The sequence below is a fragment of the Dendropsophus ebraccatus genome, chromosome 13, assembly GCF_027789765.1.
Source record: "Dendropsophus ebraccatus isolate aDenEbr1 chromosome 13, aDenEbr1.pat, whole genome shotgun sequence".
NCBI lineage: Eukaryota > Metazoa > Chordata > Amphibia > Anura > Hylidae > Dendropsophus > Dendropsophus ebraccatus.
The window spans coordinates 54624269-54645438 of NC_091466.1; the positions used below are offsets into that span (position 1 = coordinate 54624269).

At 42.5% G+C, this 21170-nt stretch overlaps 1 protein-coding gene across 2 annotated transcripts in view; it reads left to right on the forward strand.

Moving 5' to 3' along the window:
* LOC138770864 (carbohydrate sulfotransferase 9-like) overlaps positions 1 to 20478 on the forward strand; it is a 65086-nt gene extending 44608 nt beyond the window's left edge. For both annotated transcript variants that reach the window (XM_069950132.1, XM_069950133.1), the window contains exons 2-4: positions 11691 to 11858; positions 18068 to 18160; positions 19181 to 20478. In XM_069950132.1, the coding sequence (XP_069806233.1) occupies positions 11756 to 11858; positions 18068 to 18160; positions 19181 to 20001 (1017 nt within the window). In that variant the 5' untranslated portion in view covers positions 11691 to 11755 and the 3' untranslated portion in view covers positions 20002 to 20478. The remainder of the gene's footprint in view (positions 1 to 11690; positions 11859 to 18067; positions 18161 to 19180) is intronic.
* The last annotated feature ends 692 nt before the right edge of the window (positions 20479 to 21170 follow it).

Consider the following 21170-nt stretch of genomic DNA (forward strand, 5'->3'; position numbering starts at 1 on the left):
ATGCCACCATATACTAACTAACACCCTCTGTACATAGACCAATATCACTTCATACAGTCATATAGAGGTGGACGCACTGTACACAGGCTCTGTACACCATATACATTACAGTGCAGTTATATCAAGTCACTCACAGGGGACGTCTTCTCTGATCAGAGTTCTTCCCTTTTCATCTTCTCCATCTGTCCTGGGCCGTCATGAGAACTTCTCTGAGCCACGAATCCACAGAATCTGCCAGACAAACATATTAGGCTCCTCACACTGACACCATCCTCATCTCTCTACACACTGCACATCTGTACTGTCCCCTTTACACCCTCATTTAGTAGGTAGCCCTGACACTATGTGACCCCCCTTACAGTACATGCCCTATTGTATACACCCCCCATGTAGTCCACCTTTATAGATGGCCCCCCAATGTTTCCCCCTTATAGATGGCCCCCCTGTGTTGTCCCTCTTATAGATGCCCCCCATGTTATCCCCCATATAGATGGCCCCCCATTTTATCCCCCTTACAGATGCCCCCCATGTTGTCCCCTCCCCCTGCCCCTTCATCACCATACTACTACCCCTTTCATCCCCCTGCCCTCCATCATCATACTACTACTACCCCTTCAGCCTCCTGCCCTCCATCATCATACTACTACTACCCCTTCAGCCTCCTGCCCTTTCATCATCATACTACAAACACCTCCATCATAATACTACCACCCCCTTCATCCTCCTGCCCTTTCATCATCATACTACAAACACCTACATCATAATACTACCACCCCCTTCATCCTCCTGCCCTTTCATCATCATACCACTACACCCCCATCATCCTCTTGTTCCTTCATCATTATACCACTACACCCCTCATCATCTTCTTGTTCCTTCATCATCATAACACTACACCCCTCATCATCCTCTTGTTCCATCATCATACCACTACACCCCTCATCATCCTCTTGTTCCTTCATTATCATACCACTACACCCCTCATCATCCTCTTGTTCCATCATTATACCACTACACCCCTCATCATCCTCTTGTTCCATCATTATACCACTACACCACCCCTCATCATCCTCTTGTTCCTTCATCCTCATACCACTACACCCCTCATCATCCTTTTGTTCCTTCATCATCATACCACTACACCCCTCATCATCCTCTTGTTCCTTCATCCTCATAACACTACACCCCTCATCCTCTTGTTCCATCATCATCATAATACCACTACATCCCCATCATCCTCTTGTTCCATTATCATACCACTACACCCCCCATTATCCTCTTGTTCCTTCATCATACCACTACACCCCTCATCATCCTCTTGTTCCATCATTGTACCACTACACCCCCATCATCCCCTTTAAAAAAAAAAATCTATACTCACCTGAATGATTTCTCTAGTCTTCTAGTCACGCACGCTGGCGGGCCACCCGCGGGTTACCCGCGAAGCTCTGCCCCCTCCGTGGGCCCTGTTTTTTTGCCTACGTGATGCTCCCAGCCCTGCAAGTCAGCCAGGGGCCCGTCCCAGCCAGCCTCTTGTGATCGCGAGCAAAACATTGCTTGCGGTCACAAGACCGTGGTAGCTACGCCACTGATATATAATATTATATATATTGGATTCGTGCATAGCCAGCTAGCAAAAATTAGTTTCTTACTAATTTTTCTTATGGGTGGAATGAGACGTAAAGTTACTAGTAATGTGCCCCAGGTAAAAAAAAAAAGGGAGAGAGGAGAAAACATTTACAAAAATGTTTTAAGCATAACACCTTAAGGGAAAGTAGCCACTTTAAGGTTAAGTGAAGGAGCTTGCAGTATGAGTGGAGGGACCAGTACTATGTTGGAATGGTGAGCCGACGTTAGCAGAGATTCTAGCTGCAGTCAACCAATCTGATAAAACTTTGTCAGAGAGCATCACAAATAGGTGGGATTAAAACAGATATTTCACTTATCTGTACTGACATGAATAAGGTGAGATAAAGGGTGACAGTGACGGAGAAGAAAATTGAAAATATAGAAGGGAAAATAGTGAAAATTGAGAGGAATATAAGAAAGAAAAACAGTATGTTACAGACAAAACTGGTTGAGATGGAAGAAATAGACATTCAAACTTGCCACATTTATTCATGAATAGTTGTTAGAAAATGTTGGAAAAGAGGGTTATCTGACCATTTTTGTGTTGAAAGAGAACATAGGGTAATGACTAGACAAAAGCCTTTTGGGGGGATACACCATGACCTATATTGGCTAAAATTCATTGTGCAAAGGACAAGGATCAGATTTTGAGGAGAGTCAGGGAGATCCCCCCCCCCCCCCCCCCCCCCTTAGATAAATTAATTGTTCCAATGTATTTCTATATTCAGATTATTCTGAACACAACACAAAAACAGCAAGATAGATGGAGGAGGTTAAATGAAGACTTATGGGGGGGGCATGGAGCTATGGGGGGGCTGACAATCAGGTTGGATCAGATGTCATGTGGGGGAGGGAGAAGGGGTTACATCAGTGGCAAAAGTTTTGCGGGTGTTATTTTTTTTTTTTTTTTTTGGTGAGGATTGTATTTTGGAACACCAGAGGTACTCATGAAAAGCTTAGTGTCACTGTAGTTAATTTTTTTTTTAGTAGAGGCGATTTTAAAAAACTTTGTAATTGGGTTTATTAGTCGAAAAATGCATTTTTATAATAAAAAAGCAGTTTAAGGCTGGGTTCACACTACGTATATTTCAGTCAGTATTGTGGTCCTCATATTGCAACCAAAACCAGGAGTGGATTAAAAACACAGGATCTGTTCACACAATGGTGAAATTGAGTGGATGGCCGCCATATAACAGTAAATAACTGCCATTATTTCAATATAACAGACGTTGTTCTAAAATAACAGCACATATTTGCCATTAAATGGTGGCCATCCACTCAATTTCAACATTGTGTGAACAGAGCCTTTCTGTGTTTTTAATCCACTTTTTCTGTGTTTTTAATCCGCTGCTCTCCTTGTCTTCATGATTGTCTATGGAAAGGGCAGGGGTTGAGGGAGATGAGGCACCAAACAGGACAACAAAGAGTTAATTTACAGCTACATCACCGGGCTATCAACTCTGACGTCAGCACTGACCTCTCTGACCTCTGAATACCAGCTTCACACAGCTCCAGGCTGTGTAATCCTTTGTTCTCTGATCTCTGCTGGCAACTAATCTCCCTCCTCCCCCCTCCCCTCTTCATAGAACAGACAGGGCCTGACTGATGTAAAAGAGTGGAGATTTCCCGATAATGAGCAGTGGATGAGAGGGGGGGGACTGGGGAAAGTATTTTTAAATGCAGATAATGGCATATTTGCCTAATAAACCCAGCTACAAACTTTCTTAAAATCACCTGTACTACTGATTTCTGCAAAAAAAAAAAAAACCAAAACAAAACGACAGTGACACTTTAAGAGAAATGCAGTTTTAAAGAAACCTTTTAAACAACGACCTGGTATTATCTGCATAATAGAAACGCTCTTGGAGAAAAACAGGATACAGATGTTCGATCGACTTTGGGTTGCATATCAATATCACTCGGTTTTCACAGCTTATTCCAGGGAGTTGAGTGTATTAACCCCTTAAGGACAGAACCTGAAATGACCTTAAGGACAGGGACAATTGTCACTTTTGCGTTTTCGTTTTTTCCTCCTATCTTTCTAAGACCCATACCCTTTCATTTTTCCACCTACCGGGCCATGTGAGGGCTTGTTTTTTTCAGGAGCAGGTGTACTTTGTAATGGCATCTTTCAGTCTGCCATAAAATGAATGAAGGATTCGGCAAATTTTGGGGGGCTTCCATGTTTACGTAATCCACTTTGCGGTAAAACTGGCATTTTTCCTTTATTCTATAGGTCGGTCTGAACACGGTGATATGCAGGTTTACTAGGTTTTCTTACGTCTTACTATTTTTATTAGCAGTAAAACTTTTTTTGCAAGGCATATTTTAAATGGTCCTATTGTGACTCCTATAGCGCATTTATTTTTTCACCTACGGGGTCGTATGGGGTGTCATTTTTTGCGTCATGATCTCTAGTTTTTATTAGTAACATTTTTTTCTAGATCAAATGTATTGATCGCTTTTTATTAAATTTTTTATACATAAAATGTCATTAAAGAAAAGCAATCCCTGCGTATTTTTACCGCCTTTTTTTTAACGCCGTTCACCGTGCGGGAAAAGTAATTTTATTTTAATTGAGCTGACTATTACGCACACTACAGTATATAATATGTTAATTAACTTTATTACTTTTATATGTGTTTTATGTATGCAATGGGAAGGGGGGGGGGTGATTTACACTTTTATTGGGGGAGAGGCTTTGGGGAACTTTTTTTACACTTTTTATCACTTACATATATTAGATCAGTAACACTGATCACTGCTATGCCATAGCATTGCAGGGATCAGTGTTATCTGTGACCTTCTGATCAGGGGCGTAGCTAATGTCTCCTGGGCCCTGGTGCGAGAGGCCAACTTGGGCCCCCCCCACCTCCTTTCACGACTAAGTGATGCTATTGTTGTGTGTGTGTGTATATATATATATATATATATATATATATATATATATATATATATATATACACAGTGGTGCCTTGGATTATGAGCATAATTCGTTCCAGGACCGTGCTTGTAATCCAAATCCACTCTTAAACCAAAGCAAATTTTCCTATAAGAAATCATGTAAATGCAGACAATTGGTTCCACACCCCAAATATATTTATTATTCTGTACTGTACAGTAATGGAGAGGATGGGAAACACAAGGGCTGACAGAGACTGCAGGGAGCATGAAGGAATGAGCAGGGCAGATGTGGGCACATACATGCAGCACTCTCTGTCCGGGGAGAGAGGGGTTACAGCTATGGAGAGATTACCCCCCCCCCACAGTCCTGTCCCCTGATGTAAGCCCCAGCCTGAAGGGGATCTGCTATGATTTGGAAGGTGTTTAGAGTACAGTGCTGTAGACCCCGCTATGCAGGCCATGCCCCTTCTCCACTCGCGCTCCCACCCAATACAGGAAGTTCTTAAACCAAAGCAATGCTCTTAAACCAAGTCACAATTTTGAAAAACTGTGAGCTCTTAAACCAAAACGCTCTTAAACGAAGTTACTCTTAAACCAAGGTACCACTGTATGTATATATATATATATATATATATATATATATATATATATATATATATTATACACACACACACACACACACCAAGACAGATATTACCTATTACCGCCATACTGTTACCGACCAAATCCTGTATACTGAGACCAATATTACCAGTAATACCAGTATATAGGGAGGAAACATTACCGCCACACCACAACCACTACCATCACCACCATATTGTTACTGACCAAATCCAGTATACTAAATCACCTCATCCAGTCATATAGAGGTGGATGCAGCTGTACACAGGCTCTATACACCATATACATTACAGTGCAGTTATATCAGGTGACTCACAGGAGACGTCTTTTCTGATCGGAGTTCTTTCCTTTTCATCATCTTCTCCATCTGCCCTGGGCCGTTATGAGAACTTCTCCGAGCCACGAATCCACAGAATCTGCCAGACAGACATATTAGGCTCCACACTCTGACACCATCTCCATCTCTCTACACACTGCACATCTGTACTGTCCCCTTTACACCCTTATTTAGTGGGTAGCCCTGACTCTATGTGACCTCCTAATAATATATGCCCCCCTCTGTGTATTCCCTCTCCCCCTATGTTGCCCCCCCCCAAATAGATGGCCCCCTCCCTTATAGATGGCCCCCTTCACCCCCCCCCTCCACCCCCCCCCCCTCCTCCCTTATAGATGGCCCCCTTCACCCCCCCCCCCTCCTCCCTTATAGATGGCCCCCTTCACCCCCCCCTCCTCCCTTATAGATGGCCCCCTCTTTCCCCCCACCCTCATAGATGGCCCCCTCCTGATAAAAAAACAAAACTTAACTCACCTGACATCGCGCTCCCACGTTGATCCTCACTCCTTCGGTCTTATCCCCGGCAGCGCGCGCATCCCAGAACTCCCTGCGCGCCGGAAACCGGAAGTCAGGGCCCAAGGCGCGCAGGGAGTTCTGGGATGCGGAGTTCTGGGACGGAGCCAGACTCTTGTGACCGCAAGCAAAACAATGCTTGCGGTCACAAGAGTGATTGATCGGGGGGCCCCGCGGGCCCCCCTTGTGGCGGGCCCGGTCGCGGCGGCGACCCCCGCAACCACGGTGGCTACGCCACTGCTTCTGATTCAACCTGCCTGTGGCAGGCTGAATCAGAGGACCGATCCGCGGACTGCACGGAGGTAAGGAGAAGACCTCCGGCAGTCAGGAAAAGCTATCGGGACCCCGCAGACACGCTGTGGGGGTCCTGATCGTTAAGTGACCGGAGATGCTCCGGTCACATACTTAAACACTGCAGCGTTTAAGGGGTCAATGGCGGGGGCCTGGCTGCAAATAGCAAAAATTTTTAAAATTGTTAGGGGAAGCACTAACTACCTATGATCTCACAGGGAAAATGGAGGGAAAATTATAGGACCAAAACAAAATGAGTTTTGGGAGGAAGTATATATTAATGCACAAGACAATATCAAGGCTAAAAAGCATAAAAATATGCATTTTTTTTATATACCTAGATTGTATTATTCAGGTGGAAATATTAATAAATAGACAAAAAATAGGCCAGTAGGTCATGTTAGGTGTGGAAGTGAGAATGTCAATTTAGAGCATAATTGGTAGATATGTCAAAATCTAAATAATTTTAGGATGATGTTTTTGTTAATATGAGAGCTATTTTTGAAATTAATGTTGGTGACAAGTTCCTACGTGCAATATTAGGGGTTATGGAAAGACAACAGCTCCCGGAAGCCAAAAAAAAAAAGGTGTGTATAAACTATTTCTGGCAGCCAGATTGGTGATCGTAAGGAACTGGGTTTCAGTAAACAACAAAGTGCCAACAAACAAAGAATGGAAAGAGCTAGGAAGTACAATATTGAGATATGAACTGTAGCATAAAAAGAAAAAGAAATAGTATATAAAATTGAAGGAGTATGTCCTGTTATGGGAAAATTATTAGTTAATGCATTAGCAAATACCTTGTGGTGGGAGTTGAGCAGAGTATGTGTGTGTGTTTTTATTTTTTTCTCTCGCCACCGATGGGGGTGGGGGGTTGGGAACTTAAGCCCCTATTACACGGGCCATAGAGAGGAGCAAACAAGCACTATCAGGGCTCAATTGCTCCTCACTGCTTGTGCTTTTACACGCGTCGGCAGCAAACTGGTAAGAGCAGTGCTAGATCGTCCGGGCAGCCCATGGAAGATAGCGGCAGTCTGCTGCCACTGCTTCTATTCCACAGAGCTACGGGAGCAGATCATTGCTTTCTTAGTCCTTTGTCTTTTAACATGTTGAAAGACGATGATAGACAATGATCAGCCGACATCATTGATGTCTGCTGATTGTTGTCTTCTATTACACCAGATTATCGTCCGTAACGTCCGATAACAGTTTCGTGTAATAGGGCCTTTAGGCTTGTAAGTAAAGCAGTGACATAAGGATATATAGGGATGTATCTGTAATGAACTGATCACTGTTCTTATGTTGAAGTTAAGAGAATAATGTATAGGATGAAGTGAGAATTAAATTGGGAATGGGGGATTTTCTCCCCTGGTGCCGGACTAGCAAATAGGAGTGGTATAGTAGATTTTCCCTTAATTATTTTTTTCTACTAAGAAAGTAGAGTGGGGATTCTGGGGCATCTAGCTCGCTCTAAGGATGGCTGAGTAAAAGATCCCCATATACAGTGGTACCTTGGATTAAGAGTGTTTTGCAAGAAGAGTTCAGTTTTTCAAAATTGTGATTTGGTTTAAGAGCATTGCTTTGGTTTAAGAGCTCCCTGTACTGGGTGGGAGGATGGATGGGGGAGGGGCATGGTCTGCATAGCGGGATCTACAGCACTGTACTCTGAACCAGGAAGTCTCCCTCACCTTCCAAATCATTGCAAATCCACTTCAGGCTGGGGCTTACATCAGGGGACAGGACCGGAGGTAATTCTAGCCTGCTTAACTACGCTACTGTATTTTGGGGATCTGCAGTTCCATCCTGTATCTACAAGCTGCTGCTGTTATTTCAGGTTTATGCCCTTACTATACATTATACTCCACATGCTGATCGCTATACTGTACAGTAACTTATAATATCACATAGACAGCTGTTTCTAAATGTTTGTTTCATTTGTTTTACATGTTGTTCAGAAAAAATAATCATTATTTTGGGGTGTGGAACCAATTTTCTGCATTTCAATGATTTCTTATGGGAAAATTTGCTTTGGTTTAAGAGTGGATTTGGATTACAAGCGCAGTCCCGGAACGAATTATACTCTTAATCCAAGGCACCAGTGTACTGTGATCAAATAAAATTATGGACGGTTTATGGATATATAACACATAGGGGGAGATTTATCAAACTGGTGTAAAGTAGAATTGTCTTGCCCCTAGCAACCAATCAGATTCCACTTTTCATTTCTCACAGATTCTTTAAAAAAATGAAATGTGGAATCTGATTGGTTAGGGCAACTAAGGCATGTTTTTTTTCATCTGTTCTAGAACCAGAGATGTCTCTAGAATGACCTGACCCCTTGGGTGTGTTTGACTGATCATAATAAATGGTTGGGGAAGTCACCAGAGGGATTGGGTGAGGTGTAAGTGATTTCATGAGATTAGTGTTACTGGCACCAGTATGAATGTTTAATTAAGAAAGTGGGATTGATGGAGCAGAGTGTTCCCAAGCCAGGAACAGGAGGACCAAGTGTACTTCTTGTAAAGTTTAAAGGGTGGATGAGCTGGTTCTGTTTATGCTCGATTATTGACAGAGATGGTGAATTAATAATAATGATTCAGAATGTAATGGAGAATAACCCTCGTAAAATATGTCGAGGTGGCACTTTGTCGTCTGGAGTGCGATCTGGCGGTCATGGAGTCGTAGTAAATTTTATTTGGGTAGGAATGGAGGATAGGGGTTGAAATAGGTTAAGTGTGTTAGGAGTGCAATATTATTAAACGACACCATGGGGGTAAGTCCTCTGGAAATTTAAAATAAGAAGATGTTTGTGGATTTCTTTTCTAAATGTCAATTTTGTGTTGATAAATGGAACAGATCGGACGAGCAGGACTTTGTTATATTGGTTAAGAGATAATATTGCCATTGTCTTCACTAATGTTGGGGGTTATTTGTTTGTTTTTTGTTTTTTAATTTTGTATGGGGAAAAAAATAAAATGTTTAAATAAAAAAAAAAAATTAATGGGTGACTCAAGCATTTAATCAGGTTCCCACTGCAATGGTGGAATGCACTGGGAATGGTGTCTGGTCAACCTAAAAACCTCAGAAAGTGATTGAAACTCAACATAAATGGAATGGGAACAGCAGGGCAAGCATGGGTGGATGCTTCTAAGGTTCACAGGTCGCTGTATTACGCCACTTTTATATGTTGCATTCTGGTGTAAGGTGGGGACAGCACAGCAGGAACAATAGTCACGGCTGGGGACCAATTACAGAGGGACGGCTGTTGCCATACGGCTGTGAAATGCCTGTTACTCCAAGGCTGTAGTAAAAAACTGTCACTATTGATGGGGGAATAAACAAGCCAGTTTTGCACTACAACCTTGAAGTACCACCTATTCCTTTTCCGTTGTGATTTGAAGTAAAGCCTGAGTCCGGCTGCCCAGCAGTTTGTGCATCCTTCGGCTAGAAAAAAGTTTTGGTAGTTAACCTACACAATGCCGTTCACACATTATTTTTTGTTAGTAAAGAGGCAGTGATGTGACCTGTAGGGGCTGATTGCAGAGCACTCCACTAAACAGGAACACTGGATTAACCCACAGCACTGACACACTGGATTCACTGTATACTAGCTTGACAGCACTGACACATTGGTTTAGCAATGGGTTAACTTCACCCACAGACTGGTTTACAGTAGATACTTTTTTTCTTCACAGCAGTCACACACTGTATTCACTAGTGAATGGCATGTCAGCACCGACACACTGTTAAAGAAATGACTGTTTTACAGTAGACACTTTTTTCACTAAAGCCACAGACTGGATTCAATGGGGACTCTAGTAACAGCAGCACCATACTGAATAGAACTATCCCATAGTAACCACAGGCAACTAGTATACCCATTTAAAGAAAATAAACTGCCCTCTCCTATGGACTTCCGCCATGTTTGGAAAATGTCTGAAGCAAATCAGGCTAAATTCGCTTCACGATGTGAAGCAAATTTATTGCAAGATTCGCTTTGCTCATCTCTAATGGACACATTGAGCTGTGTGTTTAGTCTCTTTTCGTTCAACCAGTACAATACTAAAAAGTTTCAGGAGACTGGACCTGGATTTCTGGTAAGTATAGCTTTTTTTTTTTTTTCTTACAGCATGATAACAAAAAATAAATAAATTATTGAATGTATATTTCAAACTTGTTTTATTTCAAGTTTGCAATATACATTATACATTGATTTAGGATTTGAAAGTTATAATGACAGGTACACTTTAAGGCCATGTTCAGACATTCAGTAAAGATCGTCCCGGCCAGTACTGCAGTGCCGGCCAGATGATCCTTGGCGCGGCTGAATTGCGTGCCGGCATCCAAATTCCCCGCTGCACACAATGGAGCGTGCAGCTGGAGCCGCATGCTCCATTGTGTGAACTGACAGGATTTTCTGCGGCTGCTATTCATTAAATAGCAGCCGCAGAAAACTGACATGTCAGTTTCTCGCGGCGCCCCTAGGGATCGCAGCCGGAGTGTATACACGCCAGCTGGGATTCCATTGAAGGCAGCACTACATTAGCTACGTAGTAATCACGGCCATTGTTGCAAATGGGCAACAACGGCCATGATTATTACATAGCTTACATAGTGTGAACATAGCCTAAGACTGAAGAGTAGAAATTTGTTCTTGTTGTGACTTTGATACTTTGCACTTTAATGTAGTAAGCATAGTGTAATTATGTTTCTATGCTTACTGTGGTTTGGCAACAACAAGACAGGTAAAGATAGGTGGGACCCTGTAGATAAGCCATAAGTGTCTCAGATGGGTATACCCCTTAGTATGGGGGATTTTATCAAGGTGGGCAAAGCGCAGATATGATGAAGTCACAAAATATTGCACAAATAATGTGTTTTTACCTTTTTGTTGTGTTGGAACAGTGCGAAATGTTTGCTGTGTCCCCTATGTGGCTTGTGGCAATCTGCAAATGGGACTTTTAATGCCTTGCTTCTTTCTGCTTCTCTTCCGTAAAGCAAGCAGTAAAAGAAAAGATGTCTGGATAGTATCCTGGCGCTGGTTTACGCTCTATAGCATCAGTGATCTACGGAGCATGTGAATGCGCCCCTAAGAAGCCCCCCTACTCTGCACTCATTACTTTTATTAATGTCACCTGTTTGAACTCCTACCGCTCCACCGTGGCAAAGACCAAAGAGCAGAGGCATAGTTAAAGGCTTGTGGTCCCTGGTTCAAAATTTCAGCACCCCTCCTCAGTCAGACGTGTCACAGAACGGCTGCTGTTATGCCATGTGTGAACATGGCCTTAAAGAGCAACCACAGTGCTAGCAGTTGTTGATGGGAAAATAACATAAAACATATTATACTCATAACTACCTACATTCATTATTATTTTTTTTTGTTTGTTTTATCATTCAGTGCCTGATGCAAGATCTCCATTTTCCCCTTCTTTCCTTGATATTTTGGATTAATGTTCATCAAAAATGAGAAGACCGAAACAGAGAGTGTTTTTTTTAATTATCATCTCTTTTGCCCTCTGTGTCTTTTTCACGCAAAGTCAATGGGGGAAACATCGATTTCTTATGGGTAAGTGTTTCTAGGGATAACAAAAGCTGTAAAGCATACCATAGGGGTTGACAGTTAAATTATTATTTATTTTTTTTTTGCATTGGCCAGTGAAAATTAGGTTGGTGAGAGTTGTACTCTACAGAGAAACTGTACTGTTAGCAACTAAGCGGTAGAGAACTCTGTCGAATACTGGTTCATAAATAGACTGACAAATAGTCCAAAAATCCAGTTATTTACTTAAAAAAAAGTGCAACGCCCTTGATAAATGCCCCCAAGTGTCCTCTTGACCAAACAACTATCTAGCAGTGTCAGCAGTTTGTAATGTGAACTGCAACTGACTAATTTTAAGGACTGAATAGTATTAGAATAGAATTTTAGTATTAAGTATTATTTTTATTATTAAATATATTTAGTACTATTCATGTCAACGATCTTGTGTACAAATAAAATAAAGGGTACACAGTGCTGTGTGACAAAGCAAAGTAGGACTAAACTGATACATTATGTTAAATAAAACCTGTTTCAAACATGCAAGCATTTCTATAAATGTCTTGTTTGAGACATATAGACCTGCCTTTTGACATTCAATGAGGTGGGTCAATCATGCTCAGTTGAAATGTGATATCCTGATCTGTCTGATTAGTACTAGCAGTTGGGTTTTCACTACATGTGAAGGCAAGGGGATTATGTAAAAGTGTGTGCTCTTTTACATGGCAACAGCAAGATCACAGTGATCAGGTCCATGGGAGGGATTAATAGTGGAGTGATGTAACTTACTTTACCAGAAACAGCATGTGCATAATCCTTAACATATGTATGTATGTGTATATATGTGTGTGTGTATGTATATATATATATATATATATATATATATATATATATATATATATATATATATTATAATATATATGCATATATGAACAGTGGGGGAAAGAAGTATTTGGTACACTGCCGATTTTGCAAGTTTTCCCACCTACAATGAATGGAAAGGTCTGAAATTTTTTATCATAGGTACACTTCAACTGTGAGAGACAATCTACTGTATAAAAACATTCCAGAAAATCATTGTTCTTTTTTTTTTTTTTTTTTTTTTTAATAATTGCGGAATCTGTTGGCGCTATACAAATAAATATTATTATTATTATTATTATTATTATTATTATTATTATTAGTACATGAAAGGTATTTTATTTAATAGAAAAACAAAACTAAATATTAAAGTACAGAAACCTTTTGTCTGCAGTTAGAGGTAAAAAAAATTTTTTTAAAATTTTATGATTTTTACATTTGCATTTTATTGCAAGAAATTAGTATCTGATAATCTGCCAACCAGCAAGAATTCTGGCTCTCACAGACGTGTTAGTTTTCTCCTTAAAGATCACGGAGGCTACAGAGCATGAAGCTGTGGGCCGGCATCAGGGAGTCCCGGTGTCTCATGTATCATTATGACTCCGGGAGCTCAGAATCTCTTCCAGTCCACGCGGCTGTGTCACTAGAGTAGTGGTAAGATTTTAATACTTTCTCACAGCATCATAATAATACATGATGCCAGGAGTTCCCTAAGCCGGCTAAAAGCTTTACGCTCCATAGCATCAGTGATCTACGGAGCATGTGAATGCGCCCTAATGGTGCGTTTACACAGCAAGATTTATCTGACAGATTTTTGAAGCCAAAGCCAGGAACAGACTATAAACAGAGAACAAGTTATAAAGGAAAGACTGAGATTGCTCCTCTTTTCAAATCCATTACTGGCTTTGGCTTCCAAAATCTGTCAAATAAATCTGCCTGTGTAAATGCACCATAAGAAGCCCTCCTACTTTGCACTCATTACTTTTATTAATGTCACCTGTTTGAACTCCCACCGCTCCACCATGGCCAAATGCAAAGAGCAGGGCCTTCGTTAAAGGCTTGTGGTCCCTGGTTCAAAATTTTAGTGCCCCTCCCTAGTCAGAGGCAGAGTAAACTGTTATATCCAATGATTCACAGGTGATATTTTCTCTGATCGAAATCGTTTATTTTCACTTTCTTCTTCATTTGGCTCAGGCTGCCATGAAGATGACTTCAGGTCACCTCTCATCTACTGTATGTAATGTTTGCTGCCCAGATGTCTTTAGAACCTTACTATTCCTGTGGTATTGTCTCACAATACCACATGTGTGATCCCTGATCTGAATAATTGTGTCACCTTAGAGATAAGGTGAGGTTAGCTTACTGAAGAAACTAATTGTACCTTCAAGTGTCAACTTTCAAAATTGGTAACATCATTTAATGATGTCACTGTCCCTTAATTTACAGTTTAACCATGCCCAAAAGATTTATACCACTGTCCCATAATAATGTGCCACCATGCCCAAATAAACTATACTACTGTCCTCTAGTGCAGTGATTTTCAACCAGTGTGCCGCGACACATGGTCGGGTGTGCCGCGGGGAAAGCTCCCCAAACTATGGTGCCCCTGTAAAACAGGAAACAATGGGGGAGAGAAACCTGGGGATGGGGGAGAAACAGGGGAGAGGAGCAGGGGGGAGAGAAGCAAGGGGGAGAGAAGTATGGTGGAGAGAAGCACAGGAGAGAAGCATGGGGGAGAGAAGCACAGGAGAGAAGCAAGGGGGAGAAGTATGGTGGAGAGAAGCACAGGAGAGAATCAGGGGGGAGAAGTATGGTGGAGAGAAGCAGGGGGGAGATGTATGGTGGAGAGAAGCACAGGAGAGAAGCAAGGGGGAGAAGTATGGTGGAGAGAAGCACAGGAGAGAATCAGGGGGGAGAAGTATGGTGGAGAGAAGCAGGGGGGAGATGTATGGTGGAGAGAAGTAGGGGGGAGAAGTATGGTGGAGAGAAGCACAGGAGAGAAGCAGGGGGAGAGAAGTATGGTGGAGAGGAGCATGGGGGTGAGAAGCACAGGAGAGAAGCATGGGGGAGAGAAGCACAGGAGAGAAGCAGGGGGGAGAAGTATGGTGGAGAGAAGCACAGGAGAGAAGCACAGGGGGGAGAAGAAAACAAGCCCAGGTGAGTATAAATACATTTAGAATCTATATTATTAACTATATGTATAATATGTACTGTTTAAGTGTCATTTTGTGCCATTTTGGTTGGTGGTGTGCCCCGGGATTTTTTAAGTATAAAAAGTGTGCCGCGGCTCAAAAAAGGTTTAAAATCACTGCTCTAGTGTACTGTGCCCCTGTCCCCTCTAGTGTACTGTGCCACTGTTTGCCCCTCATGAACTCTGCCAGTACCCCTCTTGTGTACTCTGTCACTGTCTGCCCTTCATGTAGTGTATCACTATCTGCTTCTTCATGTACTGTGCCTCTGTCTGCTTCTTTATGTGCTGTGCCACTGTCCCCATGTACTATGCCATGGTCTGTTACTTTGTGTACAGTGCCAATGCCCCTATGTACTGTGCCACTGTCTCTATTTCATGAACTAAGCCACTATCTCCCCCTTCATGTACTGTGCCACTGTGTATACCTTTCATGTACTGTGCCACTTTCTCTCCCTTCATGTACTGTGCCACTGTCTGCCCCCTCATGTACTGTGCCACTGTCTGCCCTCTCATGTACTGTGCCACTGTCTCTTATTTCATGTACTATGCCACTATCTCCCCCTTCATGTACTGGGCCACTGTCTGCCCCCTTATGTACTGGTCCATTGTTTCATGCTCATGTATGGTGTCACTATCCTCTGATCATTGTTTCCCAACCTGTGGCTCTCCAGCTGTTTCAAAACTACAACTCCCACCATGAACTGCCAGCAGGATATTGTAGCTGTAGGGGGTTGTAGTTCTGAAGCCTGGAGATAGACAGACTGATAGCATGTGGGGGTGGGAAGGCATAACCCCCAGCATATAGGCCTGGTTGCAGTGGAGACTGTTGCGACCCCAATAGCTACACCAATGCATTAGAGCTGTCTAAGGAAACCAGGAACAACATTGTAGACCTGAACAAAGCTGGAACGAGCTCCAGGACAATATGCAAACAGCTTGTGAGAAGGCAATAACTGTTGGTGCAATTATTAGAAAATTGAAGAAACCCAAGACGATGTCAATCTTCGGGTGCGTTTACACAGAAAGATTTATCTGACAGATTTTGGAAGATTTTGGAAGCCAAAGCCAGGAAGAGGATAGATCCTAGCCTTTCCTTTATAACCTTATCCTTGTTTATAGTCTGTTCCTGGTTTTGGCTTCAAAGATCTGTCAGATAAATCTGTCTGTGTAAACGCACCATTACTCGGCCTGGGGCTCCATGCCTGATCTCGCCTAGTGGAGTAAGGATAATTCTGAAAAAATTCTACATAGAAGGACCTGGTCAATGACCTGAAGAGGGTTGGGACCACAGTCTCAAAGAGACTGTTAGGAACCATTAGTAACACACTACACCGTCATGGATTAAAATACTGCAGGGCACGCAAGGTCCTGCTCCTGCCAGCCACATGTCCAGACCTGTTTGAAATTTGCCAATGACAATCTGGATGATCTAGAGGAGGCATGGGAGGTCCTAAGGTCAAATGAGACCAAAATAGAACTTTTTGGTATCAACTCATCTTGCCGTTTGGCTGAAGAAGAACAATGATTACAACCCAATGAACACAGTCCTAACCATGAAGCATGAGGGTGGAATTATCATACTTTGGGGGTGCTTTTTTGCAAACGGGGACAGGATTACTGTACCGAATTGAAGGGAGGATGGATAGGGCCACGTATTTAGAGATTTTGGCCCACAACCTCCTTCCCTCACTAAGAGCTATAAAGGCGAGTCATGGCTGGGTCTTCCAGCATGACAATTATTTGAAACACAGTCTGGGAAATTAATGAGTAACTCCATAAGAATGATTTTAAGGTTCTTACGTGGCCTAGCCAGTCTCCAGACCTGAAACTCTACATTTAAAAATCAAACCATGTGATTTTCTGGAATTTTTCATAGATTTTCCATAGATAGTTTGTAGGTGGAAAAACTTGCAATATTGGCAGTGTACCAAATACTTATTTTTTTACCACTGTATATATTAAATTTTTACCAACTTTGCTTTGAGAGACCCTTTAAACCCATTTGACTTACTTTTCCTCAAATTTTACCACTTTAAATGATTTAATTTTTTTTTTAAAGGGGTTCTCCAGCGGGGGGTGGGTGAGTGGACGTCTTTTCCCTCGGCCACCTCCTCCCCGTTCCCAGCAAAAAAATGCCCCCCGTTGGAGTACCCCTTTAAATTAACATTTACTGGTCTGCTCTTGTCTTTTTTAAAAAGAAGGCAAAAGGAGAATTTGGTTTTCCCAAGCAAAGCTTACACCATCTACACATATTCTTTCACTCAGCCCCCTTAGTGTATTACATTTGGCACAATATTTCAACAGATATCTAGTTCATTTATCTAGGCTAAGGCCACGTTCACACGTAGTATGACATCGGCTGTTCTGTGACCCGGCCGTGTCACAAAACGGCCGGTGTCAGTGGGGATTATCCCGGCCAATACTGCAGTACCGGCCAGATGATCTTCATTTCTGTTGAATTGGAATTCAGGCGCACCCGTGTGCACCCGCATCCCAATTCACCATTGCACACAACGGAGAGTACGGCCGAGCTGACATGTCTGTGCGGCAGCTATACAATGACCTGTCAGTTTTGTGTATACGCTTCGGCCGAGATTCCATTCTTTAAAATACAATGTATCTTTTGCACAAATCACTGCCGTTGTTGCAATTTGCAACAATGGACGTGATTTATGCAGAAGATAGATTGTGTGAACATGGCCTAACACAGCAGTAATAACTGCATACAAGTAGTAGAACAAGTATTTTATATCATTGTGGGATGTCTACATTTTTTTCCTCTTCCTGACACCCTTTGTATATTCTTCAGGTATGTTAGTTCAGTATGTCGACTGACGTTATGCCTTTTGAGGTTCTTTCTGTAAGACCAATATTTGACTTTTAACAGGAAGTTCTAGCTTAAAATGCATGCCTGTGCTACACAATCCCGTGTTTGGTTCTCCAAGCAACAGGTAACTTGAGATGGATTTACACAAAATTATTTAGTTTCAGAATGCAAGCGTGCAGAACAAAGGGAAATATGTGTGGGATCAAGAAACAAATGATGCGTAGAAAATAAAGACTCAAAGATTGTAAAACTAGACTAAAATGTGAAATACAAAACACGAATTCATGTGCAACAGTACAAAAAAGCTCAACAAAATGAAAGACAAAAAATAACATCTTGTTCATTTGGTGTAATCTTTAGGCTTAGAGTCTATGCATAATAATACTGATTTGGAATATATGGCCAGTTTCTCATGGCTGCGCTGGGACGGTGATGAATCGGAGAACAAACAAGGTAAGTTGATTACATTTTTAGTCTTGCTTTCCATTGTCAGAAAGGGTCCTGTTTACAAGAATTATTTTTATGAGTTCAATGTAATGTGAAAGGAAAAAGTGGTGCAAGTCTGTAAATAGTCTTAAAGGGGTACACCGGGCAGGAGGCCACATTTTTACTATGGCCAGGGAGGAAGTGGATGAAAGTAACAACATCCACTTACCTCTCCAGTTCCAGTGCTGGATCCCACATCATGCTGCTCCGGTCCTCTGCCTCTCCCTGGGCCAAGAGAGGGCTTGAGACATGACGTTGCAAGCCATTTAAAGGCTGTAGCAGGGTCCCATCTCTGCCACTGAATGGCTAAGCGGGTTTGCAATGCCCCATCTCAGACCAGGAAGTGGCCAGGGACCAGAGCAGCGTTGTGCTTGCCCCAGCACTAGAATCGGGGAGGTATAGGGATGATGTTGCTTTCATCCAACTCCTTCTGGTTCCAGCACTGGGGCCCACATCATGCTGCTTCAGTCCCCTGGTCCTTGGCCACTTCCTGGTCTCAGACGGGGCTTGAGACATGACGTTGCAAGCCCTCTTAACCAACGGCTGTAGAAGGGTTCCATCTCTGCCACTGAATGGCTTAGCGGGTTTGAAATGTCTTATCTCCATCCGGATCTCTGACCAGGAAGTGACCAGGGGACCGGAGCAGCATGATGCGTGCCCCAATGCTGGAACTGGGGAGGTATATGGATGATTTTGCTTTCATCCAACTCCTCCCTGGCCATGGCGGGGAAAAAAAGAGTGGAGCTGGAGAAGCTGCCTGGGACCACTCAAATGACCCATGGTTCAGCCAGCCTAAAAACTGCTGAGATGTTCCCTTTAAGTGACCAATGTAACTTATCAATGACAGAGTCAGAATGTTTTTATGGCATAGTGAGTATGTTTATTGATGGGCCACCCCTCAGCCAAACCCAACCCCAAGTCAAAGCATATGTGAATAGAGCTTAAGATATTTATTTTTCAAACTCATTATTATTTTTTCTGTTCCAGTTATAACCTATGTGGAGCACAGGAAAGCTAATGTCAGATCTGTATGTGAGAGGAATAATCTCACTAAATCTTCCTTTGTGCTGGACCGCAATGTAGCCGCTCAGTTATATGTGGAACACAGTCATAAGTTTATATATTGCGAGGTGCCCAAGGTGGGCTGCTCTAACTGGAAGAGAATAATTCTACAGCTGAACGAATCTCTTGGCCTCAATGTAGATGAACTCAAACATGACCAGTTACATACCTCAAAACTACTCATCAAGTTAAGCAACTATCCTCCGTCCCTTCAAAAAGAGCTTCTAGCAAATTATACAAAAGTGATGATCACTCGTGATCCCATAGAGAGAGTTGTTTCTGCCTACAGAGACAAGTTTCTTCATTCGGATGATTCGGAGTATTACACTAAAGTGTTTCCAAAGATGATCAGAAAATTGGTTGCTATTGATTCCAAGGCAAATATTACTTTTGAACATTTTGCCCGCTTTATCACCAAGGAAAATCCATTTTACAGAGACACTCATTGGAAGCCTATGTATCAGCTTTGCGATCCGTGTAATATCCAATACGATTTTATTGGCAAGTTTGAAACTTTAGAGCAGGATGCAGATTATGTTTTAAGGACCATAGGGGCCCCCCCAAATATGAAATACCCCGCAATCAAACAACATTCTAATGAATCCCGTACAAATGAAGACATAACCATAAGTTACTTGGAAATGCTTTCTCCTATCCTCTTTAGGAAGTTGATGAAAGTTTACAATCTTGACTTTCCCATGTTTGAATATAGTTATTACAATTACACTATATCAAAATTTCCTTAAACAACTAAAAGGGAATCAGTCAGCTCTATTTGCTGCAATCAAGTGTGGACACTGTTTGATAGCTCTTATGTTATAAGGCGAACTTTGTCTTCGGTGGAGCAGATGGTGGTCACCAAACCTATAATATACACTTTTTTTAATTTGTCATCCAAGGAGACGAAGCCAAGCTGCCCAAGAACTTGATACACCTCCTTGCTTACTCTCACTTCCCAGCCCCTCCTTGTTTAATGTCCAAAGACCCCTAAATCCATCCAAAAAGGTGCTAGGAGGTAAGGGTGTGTTAAGAGGTGTACCAGGCAACCTAGCTCTGGCTCCTTGACTTTTGGCTGAGAAATTAAAGGTGGATATTATACGTTTTGCAACCACCCTCAGCTCCAGGGAAGGTACAGTTAAAGCGACTCTGTACTCACAATCTGACCCCCCCAAACCACTTGTACATCAGATAGCTGCTTTTAATCCAAGATCTGTCCTGGGGTCCATTCGGCAGGGGATGTTCGGCAGCGCTGTGTCTAACGGCCGGGGCTTACATTTGTATATGCATTAGGCTGGCACAACCTCTCTGTCCCTCCTCCCCGCCCTCCTCATCATTTGGAATGCTCCAGGCAGATTGCCTCCTATTCCCCACCTGTGTGCATAATGAACATGGGCTGGATCGTTAATACACCTGTGTAAAGCTCAAACAGCAGTGAATGTTCCTGGATTATTCCTAATGATGAGGAGGGTGGGGAGGAAGGACGGAGAGGTTGTGCCAGCCTAATGCATATACAAATGTAAGCCCCGGCCGTTAGACACAGTGCTGCCGGATTAAAAGTTGTTTTTATGACAATACCTGCATCCCCTGCCGAACAGACCCCAGGACAGATCTTGGATTAAAAGCAGCTATCTGATGGTACAAGTGGTTTGGGGGGGGGGACAGATTGAGGGTACAGAGTCTCTTTAACATCTATCCAACAGTGTCTGCAGCTCATAGCAGAAAACAGAACTGACAGATTTGCTTTAAATCTAACAACAGCATCTCTCATAGAACTGCCTTCATTTTTTTCACCAACTTAAAGCAAATGTACCCATTCACTTTACGTTTTGCCCATGGATAGAATGGCACCAGCGCAGGGAAGCCTCCGGTGGAAGGAAACCCCAGCCCTTCTATGATGTGGCTCCATTGATTCTAA